A 21,768-nucleotide genomic window follows, 5' to 3' on the forward strand; every position below is an offset into this window, starting at 1 on the left:
ATTTTCAATTTTAAACTATTATAATATGCTCTATAAATAGATTGATAAATATGCTCAAAAAATGTTTAAAACATCATAAAATAAAGTATCATATTTTGTCTTTTGAAAAATAAATTATTTACACTGATATTCCCCTCATGTGTTAATACAATATTATCATATTATAATAATGCATACAAAATACAATAATAAGCTAATACTTATCAAAAAGTAATATTTATAATTTTCAAATATTAAAATAAAAGTAAAAGTAACATTGCTATCATCAATAATTATATAATCATAGCACATCCTCGTTATTAAGACATTAAGACATGTTTTAAGATTTGAACTTATTTACTTCACGAGAATTCAATATTAAAGGTTAAATTGGATATAAATATTTACTTATCACACTTATCTTTTTGTATTTTTGAATAAAACTTAGTAACTTCAAAACTTTATTTTGGATCTATATTCATATCAACATTAAACCGAAGGAAAAGATCTTCATTGGAAACAAATAAATTTTCTAAACCAGGTTTTCATGAATCATGCAAACGGAAAAACTATTTTAAATAAATCAATTAATATTTTGAATTTATCAGGAAATCAATAATAAAAGAGATTACTTAAATTAAAATGAATATTCTCTCACCAATGCTTTCTAATTAAAGTGTTTAAATTGTGTTTTCAGTCAAAATATTATTATAAATAAACACTCATAACTCAACAAAATTTTAATATTCATATACTTTTAAAAAATATACACTCAAAAATCATAAAGACTTTTCAAAAATTATAATGTGATCAAGGTAAAAATAGAAAAAATTTAAGATATAAAAAACTTAAAATATTTTAAAGAAAAAAATTTAAAAATCCAAAATTAAAGATTAAACAAGTATATATATATATATAATTAATTTATTATTATATGAAATACTCTGCATTCTTTACACTCACATAAGTTAGAGTGCACACCAGATTTAATATATAGATTAATAATAAGTAGCAGTATTGATAAAATGACTAAAAAATTAATCCTGAATTTTTATACCATTTATTTCTTAATTAATTATCTAAATGTAGCTTAATTTCTTTTTTTCATTTTGAAAATGAAGATGAAGTAGTCAATCTAACAACCCATCTTTGGAGGAATAAAAATTGAAGATTGACAAACCTAAACCAAAACCCAAAAAATAAAATGCGACTTTTCTTTCTTATTTAACCACAACCTCGACCAATTAATCATGATGAACCAATGACAAAACCTCTGTAATGAACTCCTATGTCTCCCCTCTTGTTATCTCCATTGTTGGCATAGTTTGTTCTACTGTGGCAATGGCAGTGTTCCACTGCATAATCCTCTTGAGGCATGTCGTTAGAACTCACAATGCACAACGCAGAATCCTCTTCAGGCATGTTGTCAGAACTCACAATGCACAACGCAGGGACAACACAACTTGTGTAAAGAGTGAAGGGATCCAACAAGAAATCCTTAACAAAATCCCAGTTTTCCCAATCTCTATAACACAGACAAGTAGTAGTGGTGCCATTGCCATTCATTTGGACCAAAATATTGAATGTTCCATTTGCCTTGGACAATGGGAAGATGAGGATGTGGTGCGGTTGTTGCCTTCTTGTAATCATGTTTTTCACAAATCCTGCATTGATACATGGTTCATGGACCATGCCAATTGCCCAGTCTGTCGGTCACCAATCACTTTTGACTGTGAGTTAGCCTTGCCAATGGCTTCACAAAATGGTAATGCCTAAAATTTCTCACCACATATGTGCATATTAATTTCTGTATAGGTTTGCATGCATTTTATATTCACTAAGCTTTTTTATTTCTGCCCTTGTTCTCCCCAATTTTCTTACCTAGGATTTTTAGGGTTCTTCACATGTTTTTGGATTTTCTCACTTTATTTATTTGCCTTTTTTATGGTTAAAGATTTTAGAGTCGGAGTGATTTGGATCCAAAATCAAGACAATTGAGACTTTGTCAAAACTAGAATCAAGAAATAGAGTAACTATATAGACAACTTCATTGGAAGAAAAATGAAAAATAAAAAATGGCTTCGAAAAAAACAAAAGAACAAGACTAATGGAAATAAGGGCACGCTTTATTTTACATTCAATCCTTAAAATCACGTTGAAATATCGATTGGCATGTTTAATAAATATTTACACATGTTTGGTTTCATGTTGAAGAATTTATTTTAGGTTCAAAATTGATTTCAAGTTAAAATAAATTCAGATAATGTTTTTGTTGTATCAGAAAAATTATATCAGGCTATGCTATTAATTGACTTCTATAACAAAAGCGTTTCAACATAAATCACATAGTGTTAAAATTAATGTAAATCAAAATCTTATTTTTATAAAAATTCATTGCTATAAATATTGATTTTTTTTATACCATAACAAAACACTAATTAATAATTCATAAAAAATTAATTAGCAAAAAAATATCACATTAAATGCATCAAAAAGCTAAATTTCAAAGTATTAGTTAATTTTGAACGCATATGATTTTTATCGGTTTTTATACCTTAAATTAAAATAGTAATGTATTACCATTTTTTAGTCATCGCATCACTCTCTATACTTAGTAAATTATAAACATGGTATAAAAGAACTTTTCTAAGTGACACATGAATGATTTTTAGGTAGTTATTGTAATTATGTAAGCTTTCTTTTATTTTATTTTAGCTTAACGATTCGAAAATTTGGAAGAAATATAGATAGGTTGTTCAATACAAAAATTAAGAGACAGATTGTATTTACAAGTCAAACACTATGAGAAATAAAATAATTGCATCACATTCTTTAATTCTTAGGATAGTCAAATATATGTGATTATTTTCCTAATTATTTAAAAATGATTTAAAATAGTAAATAGGTGAATAGGCTTTAGTTCTCCATATAACCGAAGCTTATCCAACTAAATGTTTCGGTCTCAAAATAACTTAATTCTAATCCCCTGTATGATTTGGTTCTAGTAACAGTTGAAGTTTATTTTTCACTATGTGCTATAATTGAAACATATAATTGATTTTTTTAAATATTTTTTGTTTTGTTTTGGTTTCTGCTTATAAAACCAACCTAGACAAAATAAAACAATTAGATACAGTTAGACAAAAACCATATACAACAATATATATAGATAACAAATTTGAATCAAAGTACTTTTAATAATGTATAAAGTATGTAAACATGATGATTATTACAGACTAGATGAAACTACTAAACATTTTTACTATATAGTTGGCACAATATTGGATAACTCAATCTGACAATAATCTCAAAGAAACAAAATTTAAGCATATAAAAACCAATTTAAAAAAAATAAATCAATTTATTAAACATGCAAAAATTACATTAAACAACATATATTAAAAAATTTAAATAATTAAACATATCTACCACATGAAAGGAACTAGGGAGTAGGAGAGAGAGAGAATGAGAACAACAACTAGTGTAAGAGCAAGAATAAGAAAGAACAAGATCCACCACTAAAATGCAAACCAACAACTAAGACAAAAAGCAATGTTGCGGTGTCCCAAATGCCACACACCAAAACTAACAAAATGTTGTGAAAAGATGACCAAGACCTACAATGTTGTGAACCCCAATACGAAAAGATGACAATGGCTACCAAAATGTAGTATAGCAACACCAAAGCAAGAAGAAAAATAATATTAATGGAAGAAAAATGAGAAATGAAGATAAACAAGAATGAATAAATGACAAACGAGAAACAAAAAAGAACCTCCAATGAAGGCTATAATGTAGGAAAACGCGAAGTAGAATCTTTCATATGATAACCGAAATATATACCTTATCTCATGAGTATAAGTTTCGGTTATTTGAAAAACTAAAGTTTATACTTATACAATCAAGTAATATTTGGTTATTTTAAAACTAAAATTTGTAGGTGTAAAAATATTTTAAAAAATATGATTTTTTTAAAGGTTTAGGTTTTTTTTTTAATCTGAACCTTATTAGATGAAATTAAATATGGATTCGAACAACTCCCACATAATCCATATTTTGAAGATGATAACGTTATCACCTAAATTTAATTATTCATTCGTTGTGTAGATTTATCAATTAAGGATAAAGGTAGGTAGATAGATGTTTGAGTTTTTTTGTCTTTAAGTGAGGCTCCAAATTTCCAGCGCTCCTACCTAACTACGTCTCTTTGTCCCAGAAAATAAAAATTGCATCGTGGCATCGGTTTTAATAATCACAGAAAAAGGCACTACGCAGTGATAAAGTATAAACTAAAGTTTTTTGTGTGGCCAGGTATAAGCAGAACTAATCATTCACATTTTTGGAGGGTTAAAAGAATGAGTGAAAGAAGGAAAGAAATTAACGAAGGAATATAGAGAAAAGCAGAGGGCGTATTTTTAGGAGGTTATGTAGGGCAAAAGGAGAGAAAGTGAGGCCAACTCATTGAGCTCTCCAAAATTGGAAATGATAAATAGAAAGTTAATTTGTCCCCATTACTTTACATGCACACAAATTAATAAGTAAAATAAAATACAAAATATACACACTAAAAAATAAAAAGCTATGGTTATCTTTATGTAAACGACCCATGTGGATGGTGGGCCATTGAAAACTATAAAACGGACTTCCCAAAGACATGCCCTTTTATTCCTTAATTACGCATACACCCACAACAATTAAACATTAAACAAATTGCATTATTGAATCTTCATAAGGGGTTTTTTCTTGGACCCGAAAAGAGGGAACTTTCCTATATACCCTTTCTTTTTTTCCCTTATCACGGACCTTGGGCAAACCCCCCTCCAAAGCCTCCCATTTTTTTATTGAAAAAATTTACAATCACGAGGTTTCTCACCAAAGAGTGCTGTATTATATATTACAAGTAAAAATATATATATATAAATTTATGTGGTGAGGAGATGAAGTTGAAGTTGAAGTTGAATATTGGAGAATATGAATAAGCATCCTTAGGAGGCAAAGGGTGCCCTATGAGGAATTCCTTTTCTTCTCCTTGCGTTTGAAGGAGGTGTGACTTGATACATGTCTTGTGTTGAACCTTCACGCAATCCTTCTTCTTGCTGATTTGATGAGACTGATCCTCTTGAAGTTGATGTAGTGGTAGTGGTGGTAGTCTCCATTGTCAATTCTTCATTTCTACCATCCAAAGCAAAGCTTGCATCCCCATTTTTCTTTATTCCTTCAAGCTAGTTCAATCCCACAATTAAAGTATATATGTATTAGTAGTACCATTCAATTAAATTAAATGGTCACATTAATGATATCTCACGCCATGTTCCCAACCATATACGCACAATTTAAATAATCGCAAAACTCGTGCTTTGTTTAACTATAATTATGATTATGACTATTAAAAATGAATTAAAATACTTTTATTCTCGGACATCATGAATATTCAAAAGTAATTCTGATGGTGAATGATGGCGATGGGGTTTCAAATGTAGGTGATGATGTATGGGTGGTGGGTGTTATACCCATATGATGAGGATGATTGAGTTGTGAATGATGTGCATGTTGATAATGAAATGAATAATACGGCAAAGATTAATAATTGTAGTAATAATATTTCACCTTACATCCCAAAGAACAGAAGCGAAATGGGTCCAAGAGGCTCCTTCCACAAATCTCACAAATGTGAGCTACTCCTTTCCCAGATTTTGGTTGTGGCCTCACATTCAAGAACAAAACTCGAGCACTGTTTATCACATATGTCTGCACTCCACTTATGTCCAACACCCTCTCAATTTCAGCCACCCTCACTACATCATGATACGAAGATCTTCTTATCTATATCCATCAATAAACAACAGCCTCACAAATTTTCAAAAACATTATATAATTAAACTCACAAATACATTTATATATATATGAACAAGCCTGTACTACTCCACCTACCTGAATGACTCGATGATCTTTGTGTCGAGAAGAACGGCAATAAAAACAGAAGGCTTCGCCATTGCAATCTAAACAAAACATGTTACATTCACTCCTGGCTGCGTCTGCGTGAATTCGACAAATATTGAAGAAAGGTGTGTGAAGAAGTTGTTCCAGCCAAGGAGGTACCAGAACTGTGTCCTGTTCAAATCCCATTGTCGGAAAAAATGGACATTTTGTAAACCTCGACAATTTAAAGACATAAACAGAATCTATGACTGTGAAATAAATATATGCATACAGATAAATATACCATTGTCGGTAGATATGGATAATATTAATAATGTGGGTCGATGCGTGAGTACAGAATGTTGGAAAGGTGAAGGGGTTCGGTTTTCATTCACTTGTTCAAAAGGAAAAACGCAGATGCTGAATATGAAAATGGCGAGGGAGAGAAAGAGCGATGAGAATGATAAACGGCCTTCGACTTAGAATTCAACTACACAACAACGCTAAAGACTGTATAAGGACAAAGGGTCATTAAATAAATAGGAGAATATACCGATGAGATTGAAAGATAGGACCCGGAGAAGATCACGGCCGTTGGATGTTTGGGGATGTGTTTGGCGCTTACGCTACTTTGGATCTTCTTTGCGTCTAAGGTTGCACGATACAATATATACCTACCCTGGATGTATTGTAGTACTCGTTCATCATCCTACATGCCATACTTATCCACGTGTCGTTATGTGTATGGTCCACCACAGATTGGTGGCTCCCATCCTCAAGAATCTTCTGTCTGCTCTTTCTAAAATATTGTGAAGGAAAATGTTTTCTTCAAACTATATATATTTATTTTTTTACTATTTTAATCATTAAAAAGTTAACTCATATTTATTAAAAACATAAAAAGATTAAAAAGCAAAATAGTGAATATAAAAAGTTCGTGAAATTTTATTCGATGTTAAACTAATAATACCTATTATAAATCCTGATATTTATATAGTTCACACATGTTTCTTTCGATGGTTTCATATTTTTTTATTATTTTCTGATGTTTGTGTATAAAATGACGTAATAATAAGAAAAAAAGGATAAAACTATTATTTTGTAAAGTGGGACTATATTTTTATTTACACTCAACACTTTTTTTATTTTATTTAACATTTTATGAGTATATTTTTATTTGTTTTTTATAATCTTATACAAAAATAATTATTTTTAACTGGAGTTATATTTAGCATTTCTGACCGCTAAAAACATTTCTCGCAGTTTGCTATTTTTCTAAAAGAGCCAACGTCACTAAAAGTTTATTTAGAGTTTTTAGCAATCTCTGAAATAGTGCAACTTACAAATAATTAAATCTATGGTATTGGCTTGTGTTTGAAATTCTCATATTGTCTTGAGTTTGAAACCTCTTTATGTCAAAATAAACTTTAAATATTTTTTATTAATTAAGGTTTTCTATTTCATTTGTTTCGTATTTTTTAATAATACATAAGTCTTGAAATAAAAGAAAAATGGTTAAATATATTTTTGATTCTTTAATTTTAAGTGAAAATTAAAAATAGTTTTTGTTCAAAATTTTGATCCAATTTAGTCTTCCAAATTTATAAATGTGTGGATTTAGCCCTTTTAACTAAATCTTGTTAGTTTTATTTAATATTTCAAACATATTTCATGATAACATATGAGGTCTACCTCAGTTAACACTGAAATGAAAATGTATCAAATCATATAAATAACTTAAATAATATCATGAAATGCATTTAAAACATCAAATAAACTTGACAAAATTTAGTTAAAAGAATTAAATTCACATGATTTTAAAAATAAAAATTAAATTAGTTCAAAATTTCAAAAATAAACTAATTCTAATTTTTACTAAAAAATAATAGACTAAAAATTTATTTAATCTAAAGAAAATTATAAAGGCAAGCAAAAATTTATAAATGTGAACTCTCTTTATCTATTTAGTAACTTTCATTTTATTTCTACAAATGTATGAAGGATTTTACAAATGTATGAAGGATTTTACAAACAAGAAAGTCCGCAGCACAAGGTGGAAACAAACCAAAGGTTTAAAACCCCTTTATGCGTATAAATTAGTAGAGGTTTATAACCTCAGTTAAAATTAAACTCTCTTGTGATCATGCTTTGTTATTTTGTATCCTCTTTTTGTGACAAAAAAAAATGATTGATTAGATTTATATGGTTTAAAGTTGTCTTTTTAATATTCTTAATATTTTTAACAACATTATTCTTTTTTTTTATTATTTTCCTTTTCTATCAATTTTTATTCCTTTATAAAACATTTAATTAAAATAAATACATATATGTATACAGAGAGAAGAGAAGTATTAAATATATATATATATATATATATATATTTTAATTAAGTTAACTTATGTATAAACTCAATAACTTCTCAAAATTACTATGTTTAATTTGATGATTGATCAGCTTGTGCGAGGAATATTACATTGAATAAAAATATTACTAAAACTAATAGAAATTACAAATGTTATTTATGTTGACATTTTTATGATAATAAAAAACTTATAAAATTAATTTAATTTTTATCAGTTATTATAATTATAAAATAAAGTACTTTTAATTTTTATCAGGACCACTTTTATATATTTATTATAGATTATGAAAACTAAAAAGTAATTAACAAAGATAAAGATAGACAAACATAAAAAGAAGTTACAAAAAATAATTTTTATGATTAATTGTGATAAATAGTCTTTATAAAAAATAGTATAATTAGAGGGAAAAAAGTATTTTTTTTAATACAATTAGGAAAGTTTTCCTTTTTCCTTAATTTCTGATGCATTTATGCCATTTGGCCCATTCACTTCTATCAATGTTTTCTGTTTTGCACTGTTATTAATATTTTCGTTTATTTTATTATTTTAAAATATTAAATACTAGTTAATTTTAAATAAAAATTACTCAAATAAATAAATTTAAATATTTTTTCTTATATGGATAAAGATAAGATTTTACTGTAAAAAAATCGAATATGTATGACATAATTTTAAATTTTTCCGTGTTCATTTTGAATAATTTTTTAATGTGAGAAAAAATTGTGTGGGTTAAATAATATTTTGATTATGTTTAATTATTAGTTTTTAATTTAAACTGAAAGTTTTTAGGAATGTTAACATTTTAATGTGATCTGGTTTGGATTAAAATCATGCAGGAATTGTGAAATTAATTTAGTTTGATTTAAGCTTAAGTCGTTTGTATGATTTCAAAATTTAATTTTTATATTACACTGAAGCCATATAAAACTTCAGTTTAAATTATGAAAAAAAAATACTTTTAACATGATTTCATTTTAAAAAAGTTTGAAATTATATCATTCCTCCAACACTTCCTAAAAAAATCATTTCAGGCAATTACAACTTATTCATAAAATATTTAAAATTTACCAACTTTTATACTTTTTGTTTAAAATTGCACCTCTATTAAAATAAACCTAAAATAGAACATTATAAAAAAAAATATTTTTAGATCGTAAACTATTATTTATAAAAATATTTCATTACCAAATAAAAATTATAATGAAATAAAATATTTATGTTGCTTAAACTAAATTCATATACTTTTATTTGTTTAGTAAATAATAAATAATTAATAAATTCTTTCTCTATTTATTTCTCTTAACTTCTTTCGCCCTATTTTCCTTTAAATTTTGATCAGTGTAAATACAAGTGTTATCATGCCGTGTGTATGTAAATTTTAAATATCTATAAACTATTTAATTTTAAAAATAGTAATTAAAAGAATAAAATTAAGAAGTATAAATATGTATATAATTATAGATATATAATATAATATTGTGTAAATAATTTTTTTTATTATGAGTAGTTATTTAAGTTCGAAAAATAATTGATAAAAAAGTATGTAATTATTTTATAATGAGTAATATTTGAATTAAAAAATAATTATTAAAATGATAAAATTGAAAAGTAATATTTTTATTATAAATTATTATTTAAATTTAAAAAACTAATTAAAAAAATAAAATTTAAAAAACTCCAAAATGATATATTATCTTTATAAATATAATTATAGATGAAAATTATTTTCTAACTATAATTAACTTCGAATCCATAATTATATATTTTATTTTATTTTAGGTGATGGATAAAAGTTATAGGCCATAAAAACACTGGGAGGTTAATTTTATGAGTAGCTTTACATTGTGCATAATGTGGACAAAATATCATGTCGTGATGGATTGGGCTAACTTTAATTTGTCTTAAATCCAATCCATGTCTGCAAAGGAAATAATGAATAATTTGTTTCTTCTTTCATTGTACTTTCTCTTTCTCTTGCTATCATTTTGTTTTGTTTTGTGTTTTTTTTTTACTATCACTTTTAGTTATGCCTATTCAATTTGCGGGCTAAAAACAATAGAAAATTTGAAATTACTCAACCTTTGCTAGGTAACAAATTACAGAAAAAGAATAAATGAAAATAGTTTGGTAAAAATATAATAGAAATAACTTTTAAGATAATAGGATCCACTAAAAAAAATCATGCCATCTAGAAATTATTTTGTGAAAGTTATAAAAAAGCTTTAAAAAATAATATGATTTATGATGGTTTTCTAAAAAGACAAGGTTTTAATTTTTTTCGGAGAAATTAATAACTTATTCAAATTACAATACATTTTTACTTTTATTCACACATTTTTTACACATGTTCATTTTGAAAATTTTACACTTATGTTTTTTTCAAACTCGAAAACCATATATATGCTTAAGTACCAGTTTCCCAAATTCATCTATTTTCGTCATTTCCTTCTTTCGATTCCCTTTTTTATTCTTCTTCTTCTATTTTTCCTTCTGATTTCTAACATTTCACTTCTTAAGAAACAAAATCATTACCTTCCAATATCTACAACAGAGCTACCATAGTGACAACAGAGCTCCAAACCACGATTGTACGGACAGATGGAATCAATACCAGACAGTGGAGCTCCCACTCATAAGGTCACGATCCACCACAGGCAAAGAGGAATCATTCATGATTTTTTCGTATTTGAGGCACATCTTTCACAATCTTATTAATTTTTGCTTAATGTTTACGACATTAGTGTTTCCTAAAATCTCATTTACCCTTCACTACTGCTTGTTTGATATTTTCTTTTTAGTTTTTCTGCTTTCCTCATTCAGTGTTTAAAATGTGAAGCCCTATTCTAAAATTCATATGTCTGCATCTCTGGAAGCCCTATTCAGTGTTCACATATTACACTTGAGCATATGTATTGAAGGCTACAGGTATTTTGTCTTCGCTTGTGTTCACATTACACTCAATCTTGTTTGTATATTTCATTAATATTTTTTTCTTTTTCATGTGTTAGTGTATTCATTTTGTTTAGAAATTTTTTAAATGGATAAATCTTGGATTGCTAAGCTTCGAAATACATTTGAATTCTCAATTGGTTTAGAAAATTTCTTAGATTTTGCTTTTGAGATATAATTTGATGCCCATGTCCCAAATGTTGGTTTATTGAATGACAAATTAGAGGCATAGCTGAGTAGGACTTGATTTTAAAATAATTTTCCAAAAATTATGTTATTTAGATTCTTCATGGTGAGAAACAAACATAATATATTTCTAGAAATAAAGATGATATATGCACAAGACATTTCATTTTGGAAGTCCAATGGAAACAATGATAACTGAAACATGCATTTATAGGCAATAATAAGGTGGTAATATAGGCAGATCATGACCGTTGGGTGTAAATGATGTTTTGAATGAAAGGCTAAGGGAGAATCATAATGAATTTAATGAGTTTCTCAATGATGGAAATCAAATATTGTGTGACAGGAGCAAATACACAAAATTAGAGTTTATAATTAAATTATATTGTATCAAGGTTTTATATGGATTAAGTGATAAGACAATGACTATGATCCTAGATTTGTTAAGAGATGCATTTAGTGAAGCAATTCTTTTTATGAGGCTAAGAAAATCATTAGCAAAATTGGTCTTAACTATACCAAAATAGATGCAGGTTTGAATGATTGTATTTTATATTTAAGAGAGTTGAAAAAGATTTGCAAACATGCAAACATTGTAGTACATCTAAATGGAACCTAAACAGAAAAAAAAGCAACCTGCAAAAGTTTTGCGTTATTTTCTATTAAAACCAATATTGCAAAGATTGTTAATGTGTTGTAAGTGTAACATCTGTAATCTCACACTTGATAATTCATAATTGATATATTGCAGCATTACATTTAAGGTAGCATCCCTTAATCTCACACTTGATAATTCATAGTTGATATATATATGTTTTAAACTCAGATTTCAACTACAAACTCATAAATATGACTCGAATTCTTCTAATTTATTCTTCTATCTCTTTCTTCATTGGCACTGAATCAGACGACATTCCTCCATCTTCTCCCGTATAAAAAATTATACGATCATTGCACATACACAAACACAAACAAGTAGGGTGAGCTAATATGCAACCAATCATTTATAAAACATACATAATTACTTTCATACACTCAACAAACCTCATATAATAATTATGTCAGACACTCTCATACCATCATATAACAATCGCATCATAGATACTCATCCATTACTTTGATACACTCAACAAACCTTATATAATAATTATGTCAGACACTCTCATACCATCATACAACAATCGCATCATAGATACTCATATCATCATACAACAATCGCATCATAGATACTCATATCATCATACAACAATCGCATCATAGATACTCATCCCACAATACCACAATTACTAATAGACACTCATCCCACAATACTTAATAGACTCGTTCCACAATATTCAATAGACACTCATTCCACAGTACCCAATAGACACTCATTCCACAATACCCAATAGACACTCATTCCGATGATATGTTGATGAGCGATCACGGGAGGTTATGCACTTGTGATGACTTCTACTTCCTCTTACAAATACACTTCTAAAATACTCCATACCATCCACAAGGTTAGTCCTCAACACTATGTCCAAAACTGGCACATAGACCAAGACCTCCTGCCCCTCTCACCACATAATTCATCCTTCTCTACTTGAGACTGGATGATTATTAGAGTATCAGGATAACCTCCAACTACAGGACCCTCAACATCAACATATACACAAATACCATATCATTACTGAATCTCTCCACGAGACTCATACCATGCTCATATTCCTCAACTCACATTATACCCTTACAAAATCTCCCCATAATACTCATATCATGTTCAGATGCATAAATTCAAATCCAATAAAATCCAATCATCACAGAAATCATACAAAATGAATATATCATAAAATAAATTAACAATACTAAAATATCACCATAAATGGTCACCGGAGAAGAATCAAATGTTTGATGAATCAAACTCACCATAAACGCCAATACATATGACTAGTCACAACTTACTGGATTTGACCAGGGCTACTGTATGATCAGGGATGTACCAACTCCGGTTTTTAAGATTCCTCTATTCTACCATCACAATTATAATTCATAATTCCATATCTACCACAATAACATGAATTCATCAGAAATTTTCATTCCAGCAAGATATATTGCACAATAATTTAACAGTACATAATCTGTTCAACAAGATTTAAGTTAAAAACTTGTCGAGTAGACTTCCAGGAAAGAGAGGTACGTCACAATGGACAACTTAAGTACCAAGTCTTTCCTTAGCCAAAGTGTTCCTCAACTAGTTTTAACAAATTTCTTATTTACAGATTCAAAACAACAACATATAATATTAACACAGAAATTCAATATAGATAGATATATAACAAACACCTATTCATTAACAGTATTCACACAGAATTTCAAGACATGAATAGTAATAAAACAATACTAAATCATAATATAAAAACTTAGAAAGGTTAGCTCTCCTACCTCTATTACAGACTTAATCTCTTACTCAGAATTTGTTTCCCCGAAAACCCTCCAGAACCTCTACTCTTCTTGCAACTAAAAATTTCTTCCTAACTCTTTCTTCTCTATTTCTCAAGCTTTCTCACTTGATTATTTTAATATTTTAATCACCACTTGACATATTGGATCCCTCAATAATGCCTTCAAACCTGGAGTGCTTTATCCACTATCAATATTTTAAATTTTTATTTATTTATTTATTGATTTTTAAATTTTTTTTAAAATTTTTTAAATTTTTTTTAAAGAAAAAGGTAGAAAAGAGTTTGAACTCATGTTCTTGAAATCCCCACAATTTTCTACCATTTAAACTACCAAAATTTCTTATTTAGCTTTCCACATTTTATAAACCTATTATATTTTCCATTCACAAAGAAATTTATTACTACTAATAATAAAATTGTTACTATTAAGGTAAATATTTTTCATGGGTCTTACAGTAAGACTACAAAGCATATGAGATTAATTCTTTCGAGAACAAGGATGAGTTTATAAGACATCTCTAACACTTACTTTTCGAACTCTATTAAGAAAATGTTATAATTATATATATCATTATGCATTCATGACATTTTATCTTTTGTAAATGTCACATTTACTTATAAATGTTAACACACTGATTATGTTTTTTTTAAACCTCAATTTTGTTTTAGGACTAATGAAGCTAGTGCACAACGATGTTGCAAAATAACTCTAGGTAGGAAGCGAGTTGCACATAGCCAAAATTTATGAAATGAGTTTTATGATCTAATGAAAACCAAAGATCAAATCACAAGTAATGTGCCAACTGGATGACATCCCCACTCTTTAACATAATCAAAACACCCAAGCACAACCAACTCTGTTACACAATAATATGTTCAAGTGACCTCCTCATTGACCTGCATAATCATGAGTAAAACATATTTGTCAACAATATAATATTCTCGAGTGACTTCTCACTCGCCGATAACATAATATGCTCGAGTGACCTCCTACTCACTAGCTAAATAATATGCTTGAGCGTACACTCACCAACAAATCAAAATATGCTTCAACGACCACATACTCACAAACAGTTTAACAATTAATTCTTATAAAAATGTGTACTCTTTTTCCTTAATTTAGATTTATTTTCCTCAAATTTGGTCTTTTGTATAACATTATTCTTTAACGAGACATATTATTTCAAATATATTATTTCACTAAATTCAGATACACTTGACATCCATAAGCTAAAGTTAAATAAAAAATGATAAAAGTCATTCATCAATGTTAAGAATAATAAAAGTCATTTATCCATTAACATGGTGCACCTGCATCTTATTTTCTATATTATTCGTCTGTATATATTATCAAAATATTACAAAATATCTTCAAAATATTTAAATATAAAATTATAATAACTTATTATTAAATTCCATTATATCTCATTATATTATAATATAATATAATATATTATGATATATCTTATTATATAATATAATAATTAATATCTTAAAGATATTATCATATAATAATTGATTATCTAATATTTTAAATATATTATAATATAATAATTAATTATTTAATATTTTTAAGATATAATATTTAATTATCTATCGATAAAATATGTTTAATATATTTGATCGTATAACTTTTGCTTTTTGAATTTTGTTATTCTCTTGGTCCATTTATATATCATGTAGCCTTAACACTTATATTCTTTTAGTCAAATAATAATATGCAAAGGATAGTCACTTTTTTCAAAAGATAGATTAATAATTGAAATGAACCGTAGAGGAATGTCTTATAGGAATAGCTAGGAATAGAAAATATAACAAATAAAAGTAACAAAAATCTTGGATTATTCAGTCACAAAAATCTTATATTAATATTACATATAGATATATCATATTGCAGTAATTGTTGAAATATCTTATAAGACCGATTATATAGTATTTAAATCATCCATATAATTTTTGAATTTATATTGAATAAAAAAAGGTTAACGTTGAAGTACTAAAATTAACAAAAGTGTAAGATGGAGTTAGAAGATGTATTGGAAAAAAGAAAGACTGGAAATGAAAAAAAAAAGTAATGTGTAAAAAAAAGTAATGGGTTGATTTATTAATATAAATTTATAATATAGAAATTTATTGAAATAAAATTGATTTTGTTAAAATTATTTTAAGTGATAAAAAAAACTCATAGTGAATGGGCCAGGCCGGAGCATTTCGAGGGGCCCAGCAAAAGTCAGCCCAGAGCCCGTAAAGGTTTTTATGTCTAAAACTTACATGAATCAAACTAAATTCAAAGAAGGACTAGTTTGTTCCCACATTGCGAAGTTTCCTTCTCTCTGAAATTTCGAGGGTTTCTGTTAATTCTTCGTCTGGTGGATCGGCAATTCGGGACCAGTTAGCCATGTTCAGATTCTGGTAATTCTTCTCTGCGCCCCTGAAACTCCAATTCGTTAAATTTCATCTACGTGTATCTCTCTTGGTTTAGATTAACGGAAAGAAATTGAAGGTGAAAGGGATGTGATTAAATAGTTAATGTTCATTTTTTGAATTGAGAGCTCATTCCAATTGATTCCATGGTTTTCCGCCCTTTTTTTCCGAACCGGAGAGTGTGATAAAAATGGATATTTCTTTCTCTGTTTCTTGGGAATTCATTGTTTTCTCCTTTAATTTCTTCAACCCTCTACCCAGTAGACTCCGTGGGAGGAGACCATGGATAGACAGCGAGTACTTTATTTTCTTACATGGCTCCATTAGGATTGCACGCCATTTCCTTAAAATTAGATTACATTAATTTGTTTTTCTTTTAGCTATGAAGTTATGATTAACTTATACTCATTATATTTTTCATAGCCCCTCTTTCCTTTTTATCTTTTTCGATGAGATGCCCCTGATCTTCCCTTCACATTCTTTTGGACACATAGATACGCAACTATTTTATTTTTGTTTAATTTAGAAAAAAAAAATTATGCCTTTTTTTTATTTGTGAATTTATTATATAAGCCAAGTCAATCTCCCCTGGAGTTTCCATCATCCTTAAAAGCATTCTTGTGTCCAAAACATATTTTTACTACCTTAGTTGATGCAAAATATAGGCATGTGGCAGGTGACATTAAAAAAGAGAATGATAACGCATGATTGAAATGTATATATGTAAGATTTAAGATAAGGGTTACAAGCTTACATATAAAAAAGATAAGTGTATTATTAGAAAATAATTCATTTATTCCGTTCCATTCATTACTTAAACAATGGAATAATAATTTTCTTCCGTTCGCTCATAATATATCAAACAATAGGACAAAATATTTATTATGTTATGTTTCGTTTCGTTTTAATCTATCCCTTTCTGTCCATTTATTTCCATTAATCCAAAACCAATAGAGCTTAATAGCATATATGAATAGCAGTAATTGTCTTTTTTGGCCGGTTAATCGCTATCGTGCATTTGGTAACATCAAACTTTCAGTAGAACAACGATAATGATAATAAACTGAATTTCCAGCGTGATAGTGGTTAATAGCATATAAGAATTTCTGTCTTCCAATTATGCGCAGGGGATCACAAGAGCAACAATCACAGGATGGTTCCTCGCAGTCACAGTCGTGGTATCCACCATCAGTGGTAAGTTCACCAAGTTCGTCTAGGCCTGCTACACCATCTGGATCTTCTTCTTCATTACCGCATAGGCCTTCTTCTCATGTTCCGCCCTCCGAAGCCGCCGGAGTCATTGCTGTTTTGAAGGACAAGAGGTTTGAGTTTTCACAGTTTATTTGCTATTCATAATTGTGTTGTATCTGATTTTGCAAATGAAAAATAGTTGGAGGGGTGTTCTTGGTTGTACAATTAGTATTTTGTAGTTACGTTGAAGTTGTGAACTGTTCCTGTTTTTGAATATGCTGATCTTAATTGTTTTTTCTTCTCATTATAAATTGCAGTGTTGATGAGTTGCGGAAGCTTTTATCTGACAAAGATGCATACCAGCAGTTTTTACATTCGCTTGATCAGGTCAAGATTCAAACTAATGTAAGTTTCATATCTTCACTCCAATTTCTAGTGGTTTTTTTATTGACTTCATTGTAGTGCCACGGCCTTGGGTGCCTGGTCCTGGCCTTTTTCACTTCCAGCCTAATGAAAATTTTCTTTTGGTCTATTGATAAGTGGTTTGAAAAGGTTGGGGGCTGTCCATAGTTTACTTAAAAACGATTTTCTTTTCAATGTGCTAATTTTGCAATAAATACTTCAGAGTTTTTTTTGTTCCTTTGTACTGCACTGGGATGGAGTTCAGTTGCATACAGCATTTCTCGGTGTCTGAGAGTGTGAATATTAATGACATACTTGTTAAACTCTTGAATTAACTCTTAAGCTATTATAGAGTACTATTCTAGGTAGAAAAAATGAGTTAACTCCCTATCAAACACTTTTTTTGGGAAAACTTTGGTAAACTCGTGTAAACTCTCAAACAGTGTTTTACCTGACTCAAAGGATTTAAAGAAATTAACTCATTTTAGAAATGTTTTTGCATCAGTAACTTATGTTTTTATGAATTTAAATATAATTTGGTCATTTATGTGGTTTAATCTTTTTCAGTACTAGTGTATTATTACATTTTCTTATTGTGATTTGCTATGTTATTTTATTATGAAGTGACATGTTGAGTTATCGTTGTGTTTAGAATATTTGTTTCTTTTTGTGAGTAAAAGTATTATGTGTGGTTAGACTATTTTGTTAAGTGTATGTGTCATTAACAGTTTTATTGTTATGGTTTTTATTTTGTCTTCCTGAGTTTACAAGTCAACTCTGCTAGTCAAGACTTTATAGGGGTCCACGTCATAAACTCTCAAGTTTAACAACCTTTGTATAGCATTGTAAATCCTTTATATAATCTCTCAAGTCCCCGTCATACTGTTTTTGTTAACCCACTCCCAATGTTATAACTTGCCACATTATTATTTTGTTCTAAAATCTAGAGGGATGGTGCCAATGTATTCCCATTTGTCTTCTAGGAGTATTGCAAGTGGCAACGTGGATATTTTAAAATGCAATTTGGTGGAACTTTCTCACACACTTTTGAAAAATAATTGGTAGTATACTAGCAGCATCTTACATTATCAATCAATTGCCCCAAGGTATTGAGTTTTGTAAATTTTGATACCTTTAATAACATTTTACAAAAGTAAGTTTTATCTTTCGCAGAAAGTTATTAGAGGCATGTAGTTGAATCTCAAACAAATTGTGAATTGAAAGACCCATTTGCAGAATCACGGATCTGTGAATTGTAAGATTCGTGATCAGTAATTATTAAAACCCATATTCGTGTTCAATAACGTAAAATGTGAATCTAGGAGCATGAGATGCATGAGGTCTATTAAAATTTATTAATATGAAATAATATTAGAACTAAAATTTATAATAAAATATGCTGATATTAAATTATTATATATTAATTAAATATTTGTATTTGAAAAACCATAACAAGTTTTACTGTGTTTTATTATAAATAAAATATATTGAACATTAATTGAAATAAAAATAATTTCCACATCAATTAGATATTTTAATTTGATACTCGAGATTACAATGCTTTAAGTATCATGTCAATAATTAAAAATGAAAGCTGATGGCCCAAAGTCAAAACATGTTTTGTCTTGCAAATAAAGCACAGGTTGCCAAAGTAAAAGTAGATACTAAACTGTTATTTTGGTTAGTATTTTCTAATCCACTAGATGCAACCGTACCTGAGTGGAACGAAAGTTAGAACTGCAGTTTGGCACAATTTTCCTACTCCACTCACTGTTTTCTGCCATTTTGACCAAAAACCTTCACGCCTAAGTGATGACCGTTACAGACCAAAATGTGATTGTTGCTTTCAAGTCCAATTCATGCACCAAAATGATTTGTTCTTCAATTTGTATTACCAGCTTCTTGACTCGAATTATTTTCATTGTATTGAGAATTGTGTGATACTGATAAGCATGATTAAAGGTGCTGATTTATAAAGCTTAACATCTGACGACAGTTGATCTTATTCCAACGCAAGTCGAACTTTTTCAACAACTCTTAGAATTTTACGATTTTGCACATTAGAAGGGATCGAAGAATCCTGAACTGCAATCATGTTCGGGTTGGTGGATTGTGTCCAAATGCATTTTGTGATTTGGCTAACTCAGGAAGTAGACGTAAAATAGCAGCACGGTGGAGCTGTGTAGTCAATAATTCATTTGAATGAAAACCAGCCTAAACTCATAAACCCATCAGAGATTAAACCTGGTCTTAATTGTCACGCTGCATTTGAAATGGGTTCTGTTTGATTGTTAGATCTGAAATTTAACTCTTGTAATTGGGTGTGATTCCATTATTTTGCCACTGGATGCATTTGTAGTTGTTACTGGGTGTTTCCGCCATTGCTCCTTCCTGAAACCCTTAATTCCGTTGTTTCGGATTGGCCTTAATCTTGTTTATGCTCTTTCAACTGGGTAAGTGAATATAATTGTTTAAACGTGTTGCCAAAAAGTGTGGTAAGTGAGTTGTATCTAATTATTTATTTAATGAAAATGAAAAAGAAATATTAACATTTTCTATCTGACCAATATTTATGTTACTGTAAGACAGATGTCTTTAAATTCGTAAATTTTCTTTTTAATAGTTTAAATATGAATACTCTATTGTTTTTTTTTTCAAATCAAGGATTGATTGTTCAGTCAAAATGCTCCTAAACAAATTTTAGAAAAATTAAAATTTTGCATGTTTTGAAGTGTATCTAATTTAAGAGATAAGATACAAAACGTAAAAAAATAATAAATGTAATAGTGATGTGGGATATTGACTTTTTATTTTGGCTTATTGACCTGATCAGCTGAAAGATGAACTTTGCAAGGAGAATTTGCAGCTTGCAGGTGAGTTATTTAATTTCTTTTATTTGATATATTGCCATTAAATGGTCGGCCTGCTGTTAAATTGTAGTAGAGCCTAAACTATTGCCTTCTACAGAGGAAAATCTTCAAAAGGAGCCTCGTATCATGGAACTTAGGAATCAAGTAAGAACACAATCCTATTATTAGTTTGATTTTTCTTTCGAACAATTGCTGATTATTAAAGTTACTTCTTCCTCCTATGGAAACAGTGTAGAATAATTCGGACAACTGAGTTAGCTGCCGCTAAAGAGAAACTAAATGAGCTTGAAAAGCAGAAAGAAGAAATGTTGAAACTGAATTCACCAGCGTCTCTTGTCCAGAGGATTCAAGGTGTGACTTAAAATTGTAGTTTGCAACAATAGTTTTGGGTATATCAATTTTATTACTATTGAGACAAAGGGTAGGTCTAATTATGATAAACCATATAATATTTGCAGAGTCTGCAAATAAGACTGAAGAGGAATCTGACAATCTACACCAGCATTTCCTTGACGGAGAGATTGATCTTGGGGCTTTCTTGCAAAAGTACAAGAAGCTACGTACTACTTACCACAAAAAGACTCTCATACATCTTGCTGCTAAAACATCAACTGTATGAGCGCCAATTATCAAATATTAAGAAAGTAACTTGTATTGGCAAGTACATATTTGATTTTTGATTCATTATTGTCAATAGTTGATATTGGTCAAGGATACTTGCCTCCTATTATACAAAGTTGCGGTCGCTGGGATACAGCAATCTACTATTAATGAGATTGTTCGTATATGTACAGCCTGTGATTGTTCATTCCAGTCACATTCTCGAGTGGTTTCAACGCCAGAGATGAGGTATGTACTCGTATGCAGACCTTCAACACTATTTGTATGAACTCTGAAGTACATGCCAAGATCACCATCGCTGATATAGGATTTTACTGTTGTATTGTAAAATATAAAACAGATTCTCCTTTTCTTTGGGAGCAACTACAAGTTTATCAGAACCCATTTTATGTTAAACCCTTGCCAACATTTTTCCCGATT

General features: G+C 28.9%; 2 protein-coding genes across 4 annotated transcripts; one reads left to right on the top strand and one right to left on the bottom strand.

Moving 5' to 3' along the window:
- Positions 1-4,446: 4,446 nt before the first annotated feature.
- Positions 4,447-6,411, bottom strand: LOC108322417 (protein RGF1 INDUCIBLE TRANSCRIPTION FACTOR 1). 2 transcript variants are annotated; one of them, XM_017554493.2, is made up of 4 exons: positions 6,203-6,411; positions 5,911-6,090; positions 5,587-5,802; positions 4,447-5,201 (listed from the first exon to the last, which is right to left on the bottom strand). In XM_017554493.2, the coding sequence occupies exons 1-4, from the start codon at positions 6,203-6,205 to the stop codon at positions 4,965-4,967; spliced, it is 636 nt and encodes a 211-aa protein (XP_017409982.1). In that variant the 5' UTR covers positions 6,206-6,411; the 3' UTR covers positions 4,447-4,964. The 2 variants fall into 2 exon arrangements, with proteins under 2 accessions (XP_017409982.1, XP_017409981.1); XM_017554492.2 differs by lacking the exon at positions 6,203-6,411 and having other exon boundaries at positions 5,911-6,105.
- Positions 6,412-16,123: 9,712 nt separating this feature from the next.
- LOC108322465 (vacuolar protein-sorting-associated protein 37 homolog 1) lies at positions 16,124-21,744 on the top strand. 2 transcript variants are annotated; one of them, XM_052872745.1, is made up of 8 exons: positions 16,124-16,252; positions 17,392-17,586; positions 17,773-17,860; positions 20,691-20,730; positions 20,825-20,871; positions 20,958-21,078; positions 21,186-21,340; positions 21,425-21,744. In XM_052872745.1, exons 1-8 carry the CDS (start codon positions 16,239-16,241, stop codon positions 21,614-21,616), a joined length of 852 nt encoding a protein of 283 aa, XP_052728705.1. In that variant the 5' UTR covers positions 16,124-16,238; the 3' UTR covers positions 21,617-21,744. The 2 variants fall into 2 exon arrangements, with proteins under 2 accessions (XP_052728705.1, XP_017410058.1); XM_017554569.2 differs by having other exon boundaries at positions 21,186-21,744.
- The last annotated feature ends 24 nt before the right edge of the window (positions 21,745-21,768 follow it).

This window comes from Vigna angularis, chromosome 2 (genome assembly GCF_016808095.1).
Source record: "Vigna angularis cultivar LongXiaoDou No.4 chromosome 2, ASM1680809v1, whole genome shotgun sequence".
Taxonomy (NCBI): domain Eukaryota; kingdom Viridiplantae; phylum Streptophyta; class Magnoliopsida; order Fabales; family Fabaceae; genus Vigna; species Vigna angularis.

Coding starts and splice junctions, on each gene's coding strand:
- LOC108322465 (XM_052872745.1), top strand. Junction 20,731..20,824: donor GGAGAATTTGCAGCTTGCAG/GTGAGTTATTTA, acceptor TGCCTTCTACAG/AGGAAAATCTTCAAAAGGAG. Junction 21,079..21,185: donor TCTTGTCCAGAGGATTCAAG/GTGTGACTTAAA, acceptor TAATATTTGCAG/AGTCTGCAAATAAGACTGAA.
- LOC108322417 (XM_017554492.2), bottom strand. CDS start 6,105: ATGGGATTTGAACAGGACACAGTTCTGGTACCTCCTTGGCTGGAACAA. Junction 5,803..5,910: donor AAGATCATCGAGTCATTCAG/GTAGGTGGAGTA, acceptor TGATGGATATAG/ATAAGAAGATCTTCGTATCA. Junction 5,202..5,586: donor TCTGTTCTTTGGGATGTAAG/GTGAAATATTAT, acceptor GGATTGAACTAG/CTTGAAGGAATAAAGAAAAA.